The 13,478-nt window shown below is 40.0% G+C and overlaps 1 protein-coding gene across 1 annotated transcript in view; it reads left to right on the top strand.

Annotated features, from left to right (window-relative positions):
• Positions 1–85: 85 nt before the first annotated feature.
• The window catches only part of PCNX2 (pecanex 2), a 166,362-nt gene continuing 152,969 nt past the window's right edge, over positions 86–13,478 (top strand). Inside the window, exons 1-4 of the mRNA XM_026062780.1 lie at positions 86–100; positions 573–660; positions 5,807–6,012; positions 11,111–11,228. Of these exons, the coding sequence (XP_025918565.1) occupies positions 652–660; positions 5,807–6,012; positions 11,111–11,228 (333 nt within the window). The 5' untranslated portion in view covers positions 86–100; positions 573–651. The remainder of the gene's footprint in view (positions 101–572; positions 661–5,806; positions 6,013–11,110; positions 11,229–13,478) is intronic.

The raw sequence follows: 13,478 nt of genomic DNA, 5'->3' as shown, positions 1-13,478 counted from the left end.
CGGCGGCTGGTACCACGACCCGGAGCAGGGCGCCTTCACCAACAGCTGCCACCTCTACCTATGGCTCTTCCTGCTGACGCTGCCGCTGGCCCTGCACCTGGTGAGCCCGCCGCGGCGGGGCCGCGCGGCGACGCCATTTCGCGGCCGGGCCCGGGGCAGCGGGACGCGCCGCCGCTCTGCCTCCCCTGAGGCAGGCGGGCCCCGGGACGCGGCGGGCCGGGGCCGGGGCCGGGCTGGCGGGCTGCTTCCCTCCCTCCGCTGCCTCCTGTACGACCCCTCGGCGCGGATGCAGCAGCCAAAACCGCGCGAGCGTAATGCGGGGGTGTGAAACGACCGGTTAAACCGACCGGTCGGGTCGCGGAGAGGCCCGTTAGATGCGGCCTGGCGATTTTGTATCTCAAGGTTGAGCCCCTGAATAGGCTCGGCGCGGCGGTCTGAGGCCTGACCTCTCCGTCCTGCTGAAGCCGTCGGATAGGAGTACCTCTGAAGGTGCATGATACCCATCGATAGAAATGACGGATGACCAGATCAACCTTTGTTCAAAATTTGCCTTTAGAGACATCTGTTTTCAGGTCTGCCCCTGGCCTTTTCTGCTGAGAAGGGTAAATCGGTGGAAAAATCCAAATACCATTTAATTAATATGCTTGCTGAATGTCACTGGTGAGTCACATTGCTTTTCATGACATGCAGCTCCATTTGTTCTAAAATTTAAACACTGCAAACAAATAATTTTAAGAACTAGGATTTGTTTGCTAAAGTTCAGTATTGTATTTCTTGAAAGCATGAAACTTTTACTCTGTTTTTGTGTGTTTTTTCCTACTGTGTTAGGGAAGCTTAAAAATACAGTTTGCTGGATCATTGCATCTCTTTATTGGTATATTCTTTAGTGTTTGTTGCTTAATATTGCTTCTATTGGAAAAAATTGCCATTTGTTTGGTTTTTATGGTGACTCCTTAATTCTTAAGTTCTGTAGAATTTTTTTGTTGGACAAAAAGTTCTAAGTAGGTGTCTGACCCAAATGGTCAGATATTGGCCTGATTTTCAAAAGCAAGGAGCATTCATGAAGTCCTCAAAAATCTCTGTGAGACATAATTTTGGCATCTTTAAAAATCAGTTGCTATACCACATTTTGTGGCTGAATTCCCATAAACATTGCTTGTGGAGTTGAACCAAGATAACAATACAACAGCGTTTTCTTCTGATCGACCGGGTCTGTTTCATATATACACCAGCAAGTGTCTTATGTTGTAGAATTTACTGTCAGAGTGGTATATGTAGTGGGAAAAAAAAAGTTAGCTTTTCTTCCATTTGATATAAGTAGGGATGTATCTGGAAGAATATGTATTTCCTTGTGGGAAGTATCTGAGAAACTAATAGCATGCAAGAAAGCATGCAGAGTTGCATAAAAAGAACACTGTGATCCAAAGATTGTAGGTTAGAGCTAAGATAAACAGTGGAAGTTGTTTAAAGGAAAGGAAAGAAGATCTGACTTATCTACTAAACTTATCTCTCTTTTTCTTGTGCTTCATCTTTATTTATCCAGATGGACTTGCTTTTTTTGCAGATTGGCTGACTTTCTGATGAATCATCTGGTTAAATGCAGGAACTGTGTTCTTGAGCTAATGTATCACTATGGGAATTTTTTATCTTTGATAGCAGTGATGCATTTATTGTGCTGGCTGCTCAAGAGTAGTGATGTCCTTAAGTATTTGTTTTCTTGCTTTTAAGCGGTTGGACTTTGTAAATACTGTGCAAGCTAGATATATTCTTGCCTCTTGAACCTGCTTTTTAATTAAAGGTTTTCTTTGAGGTTTTATATTTGGTAATGTTTGGGATGATATTTACATTACACACACATGCACTTAACACCAATAGTTTTGGATTCAGCTAAAACTGTTACTGGCATTCCTTGAAATGGCAGAGTCAAAACAAAATAGAATACTATTTAAAAAAAATTTTGCTTTGGTCTGGATCGTCTTCATCACGCCTTTGTCAAAGTCAGAAAGTCACTCTAAAACATTTTGATTTCAATGAAATGTCAAAATTAATCCAACTGTTTTGAGATTTTTCCCACTAGCTCAGCTGAGACACGCTGACAGAAGGATCAGGAAGCTTATAGTATCAAGTTGTTTCTGTTGTGTGGACTGTCTCTAGCATTGTCACCATAGCTTGCTTTGTTACTAATAGTTCCATCATTAACTTCCCCACTCCTGAAAAGGCACATCTGTATTTTCATCTCTTCCTTTTCTATCTCATTTACCCTTTATAGTAGTAAACATACAATTAAAAATGTACATAGAAAATTATTTGGAGCATCTCTGCTATTAAAATCAACTTTCAAAATTGTAATGAGAGCTCTTGTAACTTTACTTTGTCAAACCTCATAACAGATTATGAATTTGTTACCTTATTCCACCAAACAGCCCAGGGTTCCCAGGTGCTCTGCGCATGAAAATAGCGATGCTTGTCATAAAAAGCACCTGAGCTAAATTCAGCCCTGGTGGAACACCACTGAAGCAGAGAGATGACTTTGGGAATGCTTAAACATTTTTATGTTTATGCTACTGTGGAAACATTCTAAAAGTTTAGAAACACTGTGGTGGTTCAGTGCCCTTGTATTGTCATACCGATCATTTTTGCCCTGTCAAATATATTGAATTAGGTATACACTCAAATAATGCAAAGTTAGCTTTTGCCTTTGTGCAACCCAAATAATATTAGCAGAAATATGAAGAAGAATTTAGCCATTCATCTGGGATCTCTGGGCAGGCAGAAGTCCCAGTCAAATGCCCTTCCAGCATGGGCATATCAACTCTCTGTTGCATTTGCAGTAATAAATCAGGCCACATCTGGAATGCATAAACCTATATTTCTGCCTATGACCCCAAAATGTTCTGGTGCAGGGCATAACAAGGGAAGCAACTGGAAAACAAAAAGCACATTATGATGGAGTCTTTAACTGGATAAGAGCAAGGAAACCTAGAGCTACAGCTTCCGCAGAAACTTGTGGAATCTCCTGAAGGCTGCTCTCTAATGGATTTGTGCTTGTGGATGTTTTTTTCTAGTTGCTAATAGTGTCAGCTCACTTGAAGCTTTTCCTGTGACTGGGGCATTCAAAAGGCAAGACTCCTCTCATTAATACAGGAGGCGTGCATGTTGTGGTCTTGTCCTCAGCGGTGTGTACTCTATCAAAGTTAGTTGAAAGTGGCCACAGAATTAAGTAATTCAGCAGAGGGATGGAGAGAGATGATGGATACACAGACACATGGTGTGATTGTAAAACCTAGTTTCCATTGGAAACCAGGCTAATTATAACACATCAAAAGTGACTCTATCATGTAATTCCTCAGTGGTCTATAATTTAATTCCTCCTTAGTTCAGGCAGATTTTATAGCTTTCATGTGTCCATAACTGGGAACACCAACCATAGTCATATGACACTTGTACCCTTACACAAGAGGCCTGATTCAGAAAATCTAGGGCTTTCCATTCTCAGCTTCATCTTCCTCCCAATTCCTCATGTGGGCAGGGAGCAAGCTACCAGGTTGTACTGCTTAGCATGCCCCAAGGTCCAGCATAGAGAGGATGTGCTGCCCTTATTACACATAGGCAGTTTTGGAATTGTGAGCATGCATAGCGCCTACTCCATGGGAAGTACTGTATTTTGGGCAGATGTGCAGGGAGACCCCCGTGAGGCACAGGGTGCCTGCCTGGGAGGTCTGGTCACAGGGCAGGGGTGACGGCATGCAGCATTCAGCATTTGCCAGAACTGGTCCTCTTTTTCACTTTGAAATTTAGGAGCTTCCTTTGATTCTTTCTCTCTTGTAGTGTGCTCCACACAAACATAGAACATGTTATCATAAGTTTATTCTTTTGTGCTCTCTTGACAGTATTGCTGCAATGTGTGTTAAGCTTTAGGAATGTCACCTATCAAGCACTTCTTTCCCAGTGGCTCATTTATGCTGGATAATGATGTATTCTGAGGCATTATTTAATAATGAGTGGTCAGTCTGTGCTTTTTAGTGCAAAGGAGAAGAGATTCCCCAGAAAGTGAACAAATCCCTTGTTTGAACAAATCCTTACAAATAATTGGCTATCATTCTCTGTGAAACCCAACATTATTTCAGCTTCTTTTTTTGCAAATACCTTACTCATACATTAGTTATAAAATACAAATTCTTCAACCTCATCCACCAGAATTTCTACCCCGAGTGTTGTCTTGCAAACTGATGCTCTTTCTGGTCCGGATTTGGTGACAGACTGAGGATATGCTTAATTTCGGTATGTACATAGTACCATGAAATACTCTAACAGACTAAGCCTCAACTTGTAGAAAGTAAATGCATTTCTCATTAGGTATCATTAGTAATGCCTGCATGCTAAATAGTTTCTCCACTTTTATGCAATAGATTCTTAGTGTATGAATCAGAATAGTACTAAAAAGGGATGTGCCTGAAAATTTTCACATGTACATCTTAAAGATATACAGCCTCACTTAGCCAAAAGCAGAAGAACAACACACTCACTTATAATTTCAACATGAAGATAAACACTGTGCTTGTTTTAGCAATGAAGTAAGAATGCCTAATGCATGTCCATTCCTCACCTAGATGTGGTGAGTGTGGTTTATTTCTGAATCTGGAAAGATTTCTAAGCTGAAAAGACTTCTCAACTTTTACATCCAAATGCTTCTTCAGCTGCAAAGCTGGTATTTAAAATGACAGATTTAGGGCCCTAAGTAAAGACTGTTCCTAAAAATTAACTTCAGTAGACTTTTAGCAGGCCCTGAACATTGGGAATCTTCCTTTTTGCCCCCACTACAGTTTGTGCAGGAATACAGTAACACTCTGTTTAAAAAAAAAAAAAAAAGAAAAGAAAAAGAAAAAGAAACATTAAGAGATTTAACTCATTTTGAGCCTGCAACTGAATAGAAACAATACATAAGAGCATTCCATGACTATAATAGTATGGGCTTTGGCCCTTCAAAGATAACTGCAAGTATCCATTGCTATGATTCTCCCTTTACAGTAAGGAAGTACTTACATATAGGAGTGTTATTGGTATGTCATGTCTATGAAAGGACTTTACAAACTATAGTTGAACTATAATTCATTTTAACGACTAAGAGAGATGTTGCTCATCACAGATCAGCAGACACAGATTGCAGACAGCTGCAAAATAACAATTATGAGCTTTTAAAAAAAGAATTCAAAGAGGCTGGCTGTCTAAATGCATTTATGTTTTGACTAGTTCTGTTTAATTATTTAAAATTCTTTAGCAGTGAAGATACCTGGAGACATGCTGTGAGGTGTTAGTAAAAGGAGATCAAACTACAGCACTTTACTCTTAAGTCAGAACTGAGAAGCAGGGTAAGATGACAGAATTTTTGGAAAGGGGTTTCCTGTTTGTAGATTGTTTCATTTTGTGTCTGCATTTTTATAAGTGCATAATTTAGAAAAGGCTACAGCTACAACTAGCCTGGGAATGGGGTATTTTAAGAGGTTTTAAAATGTTTATTGATTGTGAGATTTTACTGATTTTGTTAAGAAAGGAGTAACATCCATAGCTAGGCAAAAGAAGAAATCTTGCACAATGGTTTGAAATTTGAGCCAATCTTTACAACTTGCTGGTGAGTAGGACTCAAATATACTATACAGAGAGGCATTACTTGGGTTTGCAAAACTCACTAGAGGTACAAATAACAGACAAAAGAAATAGAACAGTTTTGAAAATGACTTTGAAAATTTTAGTGGCATCTTCTCAAAATAAACTATTATAATAATTTCTTTATTATTCCTTTCTCTAGGCTTTCCCACCAAATACCATCACAGTTTTTGTATACTGCAGCTCAGTGACAGTGTTCTTCACAATAATAAAGGTGATCAGTTACCGTCTGCATCTTATGTTTGATAAAGGTGAAGTAATTCAACAAAAGATCTCAAGAAAAAATGGAAGGCAATGTAAAGATACAGAAGTCCCAAAAGGAAACACAGTTCAGCCCTCAAATTGTAGGTAAGGTTTTCATTGCACAGCGCCAATACATGTCATAAAAGGAACAAGTTTGCACCATGGTCTTGCATAGCAGAAACCTGTTGACTGTAAGGAAATTCCTTACAGTTGTGTAAGGAACAGCACTTCTTAAGACCTGCTTAGTGTTTTTGTTTGGTGGCTCCAGTGTACCTGTGATGAAGCACCTGATCCAGGGGGTGGGGCAGCAGCTGGGCCTGATGAAGGGAGAGGAAGGCAGAGGAAGAGACCTGTCTGGGAGGTGATAAAAGATCCCGGGGAAGAGCTGGAGGAAGTTTTCTAGGGAAGCCTAAGTGCTGGGGGAGCAGTAGAAAAGCTTTTCCTGGTGTTGCCTCTAACCTAAAGAAGTTTGAGAGTCAGGGAGAAGAGCTCTGCCTTCATCAGAAAGAATAAAGTGCTGGGCTCTTCTGTAATGAAGTAGGTCCTTTTAGGATGAGACCTTTTCCAACAAGACACGGCAAGATTCAAGCTCCTGGAGCAGCTGCTCACTAAAAGGTACAAGGAAGCACTTGGCAGCCTAAGGTGCTAGAATGGGATATAATAGATCTAGAAAGTGCTGTGGCTTAGGCTTTCTAAAGACTGTGTGTTATTCTACATGTATATGGTAAAGGGATTGTATTGTTCCTGAAGTCCATCTGTGTAATACATTGCCTTAACTGGAGGGGATTTTAGTTCTAAGAAAACCTTGAGTAATTGCTTGGGGCTTACAGGAACATAGTGAAAGTCCCTGCAATGCTGACCTACTGGGAAGAAGGAAGGAAGTGACCTGCACCCCTTGGCCAGGAAAATGCTTTAATGCCCTGTCTTTAAAAGCCTGAGATCCTATTGCCTTTGCATGCTTGTAGTAGTTTCCCTATCTGTGACGAAACCTAGATGTGTTAGTCTCTTCCCCTCTTACTTCTTTGTGACTACCTGTGATTATTCTGTGGTACTGTTCATGGGGAAAGCTGGAGATGCTTTTATTTTTCAGAGGCAATTTAGTAGGTATTTTAGCCTCTTCTGTCTATGAGGAGCCAAGTACTGTTTATGATGCAAATAAACTCTCAAAGTTAATAAGGCTACTTCCAGACTGAGATAGCATTAAAGGGAAAATAGCATTGGGCTAAAAATTAGTACTTAAACTTTCCAGACTTATGTGTGCATAGAATATTCCTGTGTGTTTACTGAAAATCTATGGAATAAATTAAAATTGAGAACTCCTGCTGATTTTACAAGCTTGAGTCACAGAGAAGCAAATGAAGCTGGCAAGCAGTTTTCAGTCTTCCCAAACACTATGATAGATATGAAAAATTCTGAAATAAGGTACATCCCAGACTGTGTGCAGCACTGAAATATCCAAACAAAGCTTAAACTGAGTGGGTTTGTTATGACTGCCAGCCATACTTTAGCAAGAGAGAGCTCTATATGAGTGAACTTGCTTTGCTGTTTTAGTGCATTTGCAGTCCCTACCGAGAGCCCTGCTACTGTTAGGGCTGTGCAAGCTATCTATTAGAAAGCTTATCTGTATACAGCAATGCTACTGTTCTTTTGTGTCTTTGCATACATCTCTGTGCTACACTCCTAGCAGTGACATTGCTATTCCTCTGTATCACCAACTCACAAATCTATTTCCTATTTACAGGCATACCTTGGAGATATTGCAGATTTGGTTCCAGACCACCGCAATAAAGCGAATATTGCAATAAAGCGAGTCCCATGAATTTTTTGGTTTCCCAGTGCATATAAAAGTTATGTTTACACTATACTGTAGTCTATTAAGTGTGAAATAACATTATGTCTAAAAAAACAATGTACATTACCTTAATTTAAAAATACTTTATTGCTAAAAAATGCTAACCATCATCTGAGCCTTCAGTGAGTCGTAATCTTTTTGCTGATGGAGGGTCTTGCCTCGATGTTGATGGCTGCTGACTGATCGGGGTGGTGGCTGCTGAAGGTTGGGGTGGCTGTGGCAATTTYTTAAAATAAGGCAGCRRTGAAGTTTGCYGCATYGATTGACTCTTCCTTTCACRAAGGATTTCTCTGTAGCATGCGATGCTGTTTGATAGCATTTTACCCACAATAGAACTTCTTTCCAAATTGGAGTCAATGCTCTCAAACCCTGCTGCTGCTTTATCAACTAAGCTTATGTCATATTCTAAATCCTTTGTTGTCATTTCAACAATGTTCACAGCATCTTCACCGGGAGTAGATTCCATCTCAAGAAACCACTTTCTTTGTTCATCCATAAGAAGCAACTCCTCATCCGTTAAAGTTTTCTCATGAGGTTGCAGCAATTCAGTCACATWKTCAGGATCCACTTCTCATTCTAGTTCTCTTGCTATTTCCACCACMTCTGCAGTTACTTCCTCCACTGAAGTCTTGAACCCCTCCAAGTCATCCATGAGGGTTGGAATCAACTTCTTCCAAACTCCTGTGAATGTTGATATTTTGACCTCCTCCCATGCATCTCAAATGTTCTTAATAGCATCTAGAATTGTGAATCTTTTCCAGAAGGTTTTCAATTTACTTTGCCCAGATCCATCAGAGGAATCGCTATCTATGGCAGCTATTGCCTTATGAAATGTATTTCTTAAAGAATAAGACTTGAAGTTGAAATGACTCCTTGGTCCATGGGCTGCAGAATGGATGTTGTGTTAGCAGGCATGAAAACAACATTAATCTCATTGTACATCTCCATCAGAGCTCTTGGGTGACCAGGTGCATTGTCAGTGAGCAGTAATATTTTGAAAGGAATCTTTTTTTTTTGAGCAGTAGGTCTCAACAGTGGGCTTAAAATATTCAGTAAACCATGTTGTAAACAGATATGCTGTCATCCAGGCTTTGTTGTTCCATTTATAGAGCACAGGTAGAGTAGACTGAGCATAATTCTTCAGGGCCCTAGGATTTTTGGAATGGTAAATGAGCATTGGCTTCAACTTAATGTCACGAGCTGCATTAGCCCCTAACAAGAGAGTCAGCCTGTCCTCTGAAGCTTTGAAGCCAGGCATTRACTTCTCCTCTCTAGCTATGAAAGTCCTAGATGGCATCTTCTTCCAAGATAAGGCTGTTTCATCTACGTTGAAAATCTGTTGTTTAGTGTAGCCACCTTCCTCAATTCTCTTAGCTGGATCTTCTGGATAACTTGCTGCAGCTTCTACATCAGCACTTGCTGCTTCACCTTGCACTTCGATGTTATGGTGACTGCTTCTTTCCGGAAACCTCATGAACCAACCTCTGCTAGCTTCAAACTTTTCTTCTGCAGCTTCCTCACCTCTCTGAGCCTTCACAGAACTGAAGGGAGTTAGGGCCTTGCTCTGGATTAGGCTTTGGCTTAAGGGAATGTTGTGGCTGGTCTGATCTTCTATCCAGACCACTAAAACTTTCTCCATATCAGCAAGAAGGCTGTTTCGCTTTCTTATCATTCATGCGTTCGCTGGAGTAGCACTCTGAATTTCCTTCAAGAACTTTTCCTTTGCATTCACAACGTGGCTCGCTGTTTGGCGCAAGAGGCCGAGCTTTCGGCCCATCTTGGCTTTTGACCTGCCTTCCTTACTAAGCTTTATCATTTCTAGCTTTTGATTTAAAGTAAGAGATGTGCGACTCTTCCTTTCGCTTGAACACTTAGAGGCCACTGTAATTGCCCTAATTTCCATATTGTGTCTCAGGGAATAGGGAGGCCCGAGGAGAGGGAGAGAGACAGGGGACTGGCCGGTCAGTGGAGTGGTCAGAACACATGTAACATTTATCGATTAAGTTTGCCATCTTATATAGGGGCAGTTCGTGGCGCCCCAAAACAATTCCAATAGTAACATCAAAGATCAATGATCACAGATCACCATAACAGATAGAATAATAATGAAAAAGTTTGAAATATTGCAAGAATTGCCAAAATGTGACACAGAGACACAAAGTGAGCACATGCTGTTGGAAAAATGGTGCCGATAGACTTGCTTGACGCAGGGTTGCCACAAACCTTCAATTTGTAAAAACTGCAATATCTGTGAAGCACAATAAAGCAAAGCCCAATAAAATGAGGTATGCCTGTACAGATAACTGATACAGTAATTTAAGAGGTCCATCTATTGTTCTAGGTTTGTTGAAATTTAAACAGAATCTCAGTGTTTTCCTGTTCACTGGCTAGTGAAACAAATGCAAACTTTCATTATCCTGCCTGTGTTTTGACTGAGAAGTAGAGTTACTGTCCCTTAAAACTTGCATGTTAAATCCCATAACATGTTCCTCTTACGAGGTCCTAGACACAAAGCTCAATTATTTAGCCCTTGGTCAGCAAATAAAAAAATTTATACTTTGATTAGGTGGATGACAGAAACTTTTAAGCAGATGCTGGTAGTAGGCAGGTTACTTGAAGTTTTTGAAGCCAGCTAAGTACAGAAAAAAATTGTGGGAAGATGACTGGGACTTAACAGGTAAAAAATCTTCTAGATTATGCATGTCTATGATTTTATAATGTTCATAATGCATAATGGTTTTAAAAAACAGTATATTGTTTTAAAACTGAATTTGGAAAAAAAAGCACCTTTTGGTATTTTACTACAACAATGATTTTTTTTCAACTAAATCTTTTTTGTATTACACCTGAGAAACAGAAAATGTGTTTCTTCTCATTAGTAAGTCTTGTCCAAAAATATTTGTCTATATCCACTGAAAAAATAGTAGAAATATTGAAAGAATTAGTGGATAGCTGAATGCATCCACAAAGGAAGTGATGCTTATTACTTCAAGCTGCCTCTAATATATCCATTGTTAAATTTCATCTGTTTGAAGAAACGTCCTTATATTTCTTATAGCAATGTCCTACTTCCTAGAACACCAGAATCATTTTAAATGAGGAAAAAAAAATTTTAGGAAGTCTTCTTGGAAAGGGATGAATGGCAAAAGGGATTATAGTCATTTTCAGCGCTGCTCTTTTAGAAGTGGAGGGGGAAGAAACATGCTGTCACTTGATCACACTGTCCTATTAATTCCCATTCTGTTATTATTCTTCAGGTTCCTCACAGACTCACTGTGATCCTCTGTGGTTAGAAACATTGCTTGATTTTTTTTTAATATTTTTTTTTGCTTCCTTTTTCCCCTGTTTCAGCAGTAACACTGGGGATAATGATGTAATTGGTGAGACCAACCAAAATGACTCTACTCCAACAAGTGACAGCAGTTCAAGAATACAGGCTCTCCACTCACAGAACTCATCTGGAGCGATGGTTAGTATGCTGTTTTCTGTTGTAGTATCTTCCTTTTGTGCAGTACACTGCTTACCATGTGGAGTTTTGTATTGTCAGGTACTTACCACTTAAAGCACTGCTCTGCCCCTAAATGGTAGGCAGTGGTTCCCTGGAGGTACTTTGTATACAACTGGTGTTGGTTGACCTTAGCCTTGTCCTAAAGGCTTGGGTTTGCAAAGCTGTAGATAATTCTATAAGCCTCTGGAGAGGTCTGTCTGCTCTGTAGATGCCAAATGGCCCTTGTAAATCTTGCCAAGAGCACCTAGTGTTCACAGGTGCTTTCAGAGAAAGGGGGGGGCTTTCATACAATGGAAAAAGGGAATGTCTACTGCATGTTGGTAATGCAATCAGAGCAGCCTGTCATTGCCTCAGAAGGGATCTATTGCTGGAGCATAACTTCCTTTTGTGTAACTAGATTTATGTTCGTAAAATGAACCCAACACATCTCTTGAGCATTTATACAAAGCATAAAAAAGAGTGATTTAAATCCAGGAGATGTCTACATGAGATTAAAACATACATGCATTCCAAGCCTTTGGTCACACTTCCTAAATCAGTAAAATGTATGAAGTGATGAAGGTGATGTACATACATGTTATATTAAAGAAACAATAATAAGAAACAGTCATGAGAAGGTTGAAGAGTCAAATATTCAAAAATTAAGAAACAGATTGAACACTATCTATGTAGTTTTAAGCTGCTCCCCATGTATATTGTGATAAAATCTTTAATTATGTGATCCCATGCTATTTTTTCCTACAGGACTCCTGCCTCATTCAGTGCAGAGGATGGTTAGTGATCTCTGAATAAGTAGCTTTTTGATCTTTCATTGTCTTCATTCCCTCCCTCCCCCCTTTGTCTCCCTATTTACTGCAAACTGTTTAAACCCTGGTTTGAATCAGAATTATTTCCTCATTTTCTAGAGTGTTTTTACCTTTTTGTAGCATCTGTATGATTCACAGACATTAACAGTTTTCTTTTATCAGGTAAAATATTTCTCACCTTGTTTCTGTCTCAGTCCCTCCAGTATTCTGGTTTTTGTCCAGTCTGCCTCTGCAGACTCATTTCTCCTTGGGACCTTGTTCCAATCTCCCATTTCCAAATGTATAGGTCAGGTCTAGTCAAACCTAATCTTCTTTCCTTGCCGCCAGCATGCTGCCATGACTTTGCAGGAGATGCTTATTTTTCCCCTTGTTTTTTGTGCCTGTCAGCCAGAGGAGAGGAAATGGCACATTAATTTGTCTCAATAACTTTTTTCTAGTTATAAGTCTGGGCTGTTCAGTTTGGAGTGCTGAAGTAGGCATCTGGAGTATTGTGCCCAGGTTTGGGCTCCTTAGTGCAAGACAGACGCTGACAGGCTGGAGTGAATCCAGCAAAAGCCACCAAGATGACTGTGGAAAGGGGTACATAATATATGAGGACAGGCTGATGAAATGTTTTAGCCTTATAAAGGCTAAAAGGAGAGCTTACTGCTGTCTCCAGCTACCTAATGGAAGGGTATAGAGAAGACTGAGCAGACTCTTCTCAGAGGTGCACAGTGACAGGGCAAGAAGCAGTGGAGACAAGTTGGAACATGGAAAATTTCATTTGGATCTAAAGAAATTTTTTTACCATGAGGGTGGTTAGACACTGGAAGAAGTTATCTGGAGAGGTTGTGGAATCTCCATCCTTGGATATATCCAACACTCTACTGGACACAGCCCTGAGTGACCTGCTCTAACAATCTGCTTTGAGTGTGTGTGTGTGCGTGTGTGTGTGTGTTGGGCAGGGCTAAATAACTTCAAGAAGTTCCTTGCAATGTAAATGATTCTAAGATAATTTAATGGATTTCCCCTCTAGTGTTTTAATGAGAAATTGCTACCAAGTGCTGGAGAGAACACTTCATTTTAGTGGTTTGGAAACATATAGCTGGAAAAGGGAAACAGATGAATGCATTCTATTCCTTAATGATTAAAAAAAAAAAAAAACAACCCAAAAGACAACCCCCCTCCCAAACCTGGATTAGGGACTGCAAAGTATTTTATAAAATCTTAGATTTTTTTTTTCTCTCCAAGCATCACAAATCTAATTGCAGTGATGCAATTTGGAGCGTGATTGCTCAATAATCATCTCTGTTCCTCCTCCTTTCCTTTTTTTCCTTCCCCCCCCACCCCAGCATTTTGTGCAAGGTACATATCCAAATTTCAGTCATGTTTAGCAACTTACCAATACTATAATTAACCTCTGATT

The sequence above is a fragment of the Apteryx rowi genome, unplaced genomic scaffold (genome assembly GCF_003343035.1).
Source record: "Apteryx rowi isolate R43461 unplaced genomic scaffold, aptRow1 scaffold_193, whole genome shotgun sequence".
NCBI lineage: Eukaryota > Metazoa > Chordata > Aves > Apterygiformes > Apterygidae > Apteryx > Apteryx rowi.
This window is presented reverse-complemented; position numbering and strand designations above follow the sequence as displayed.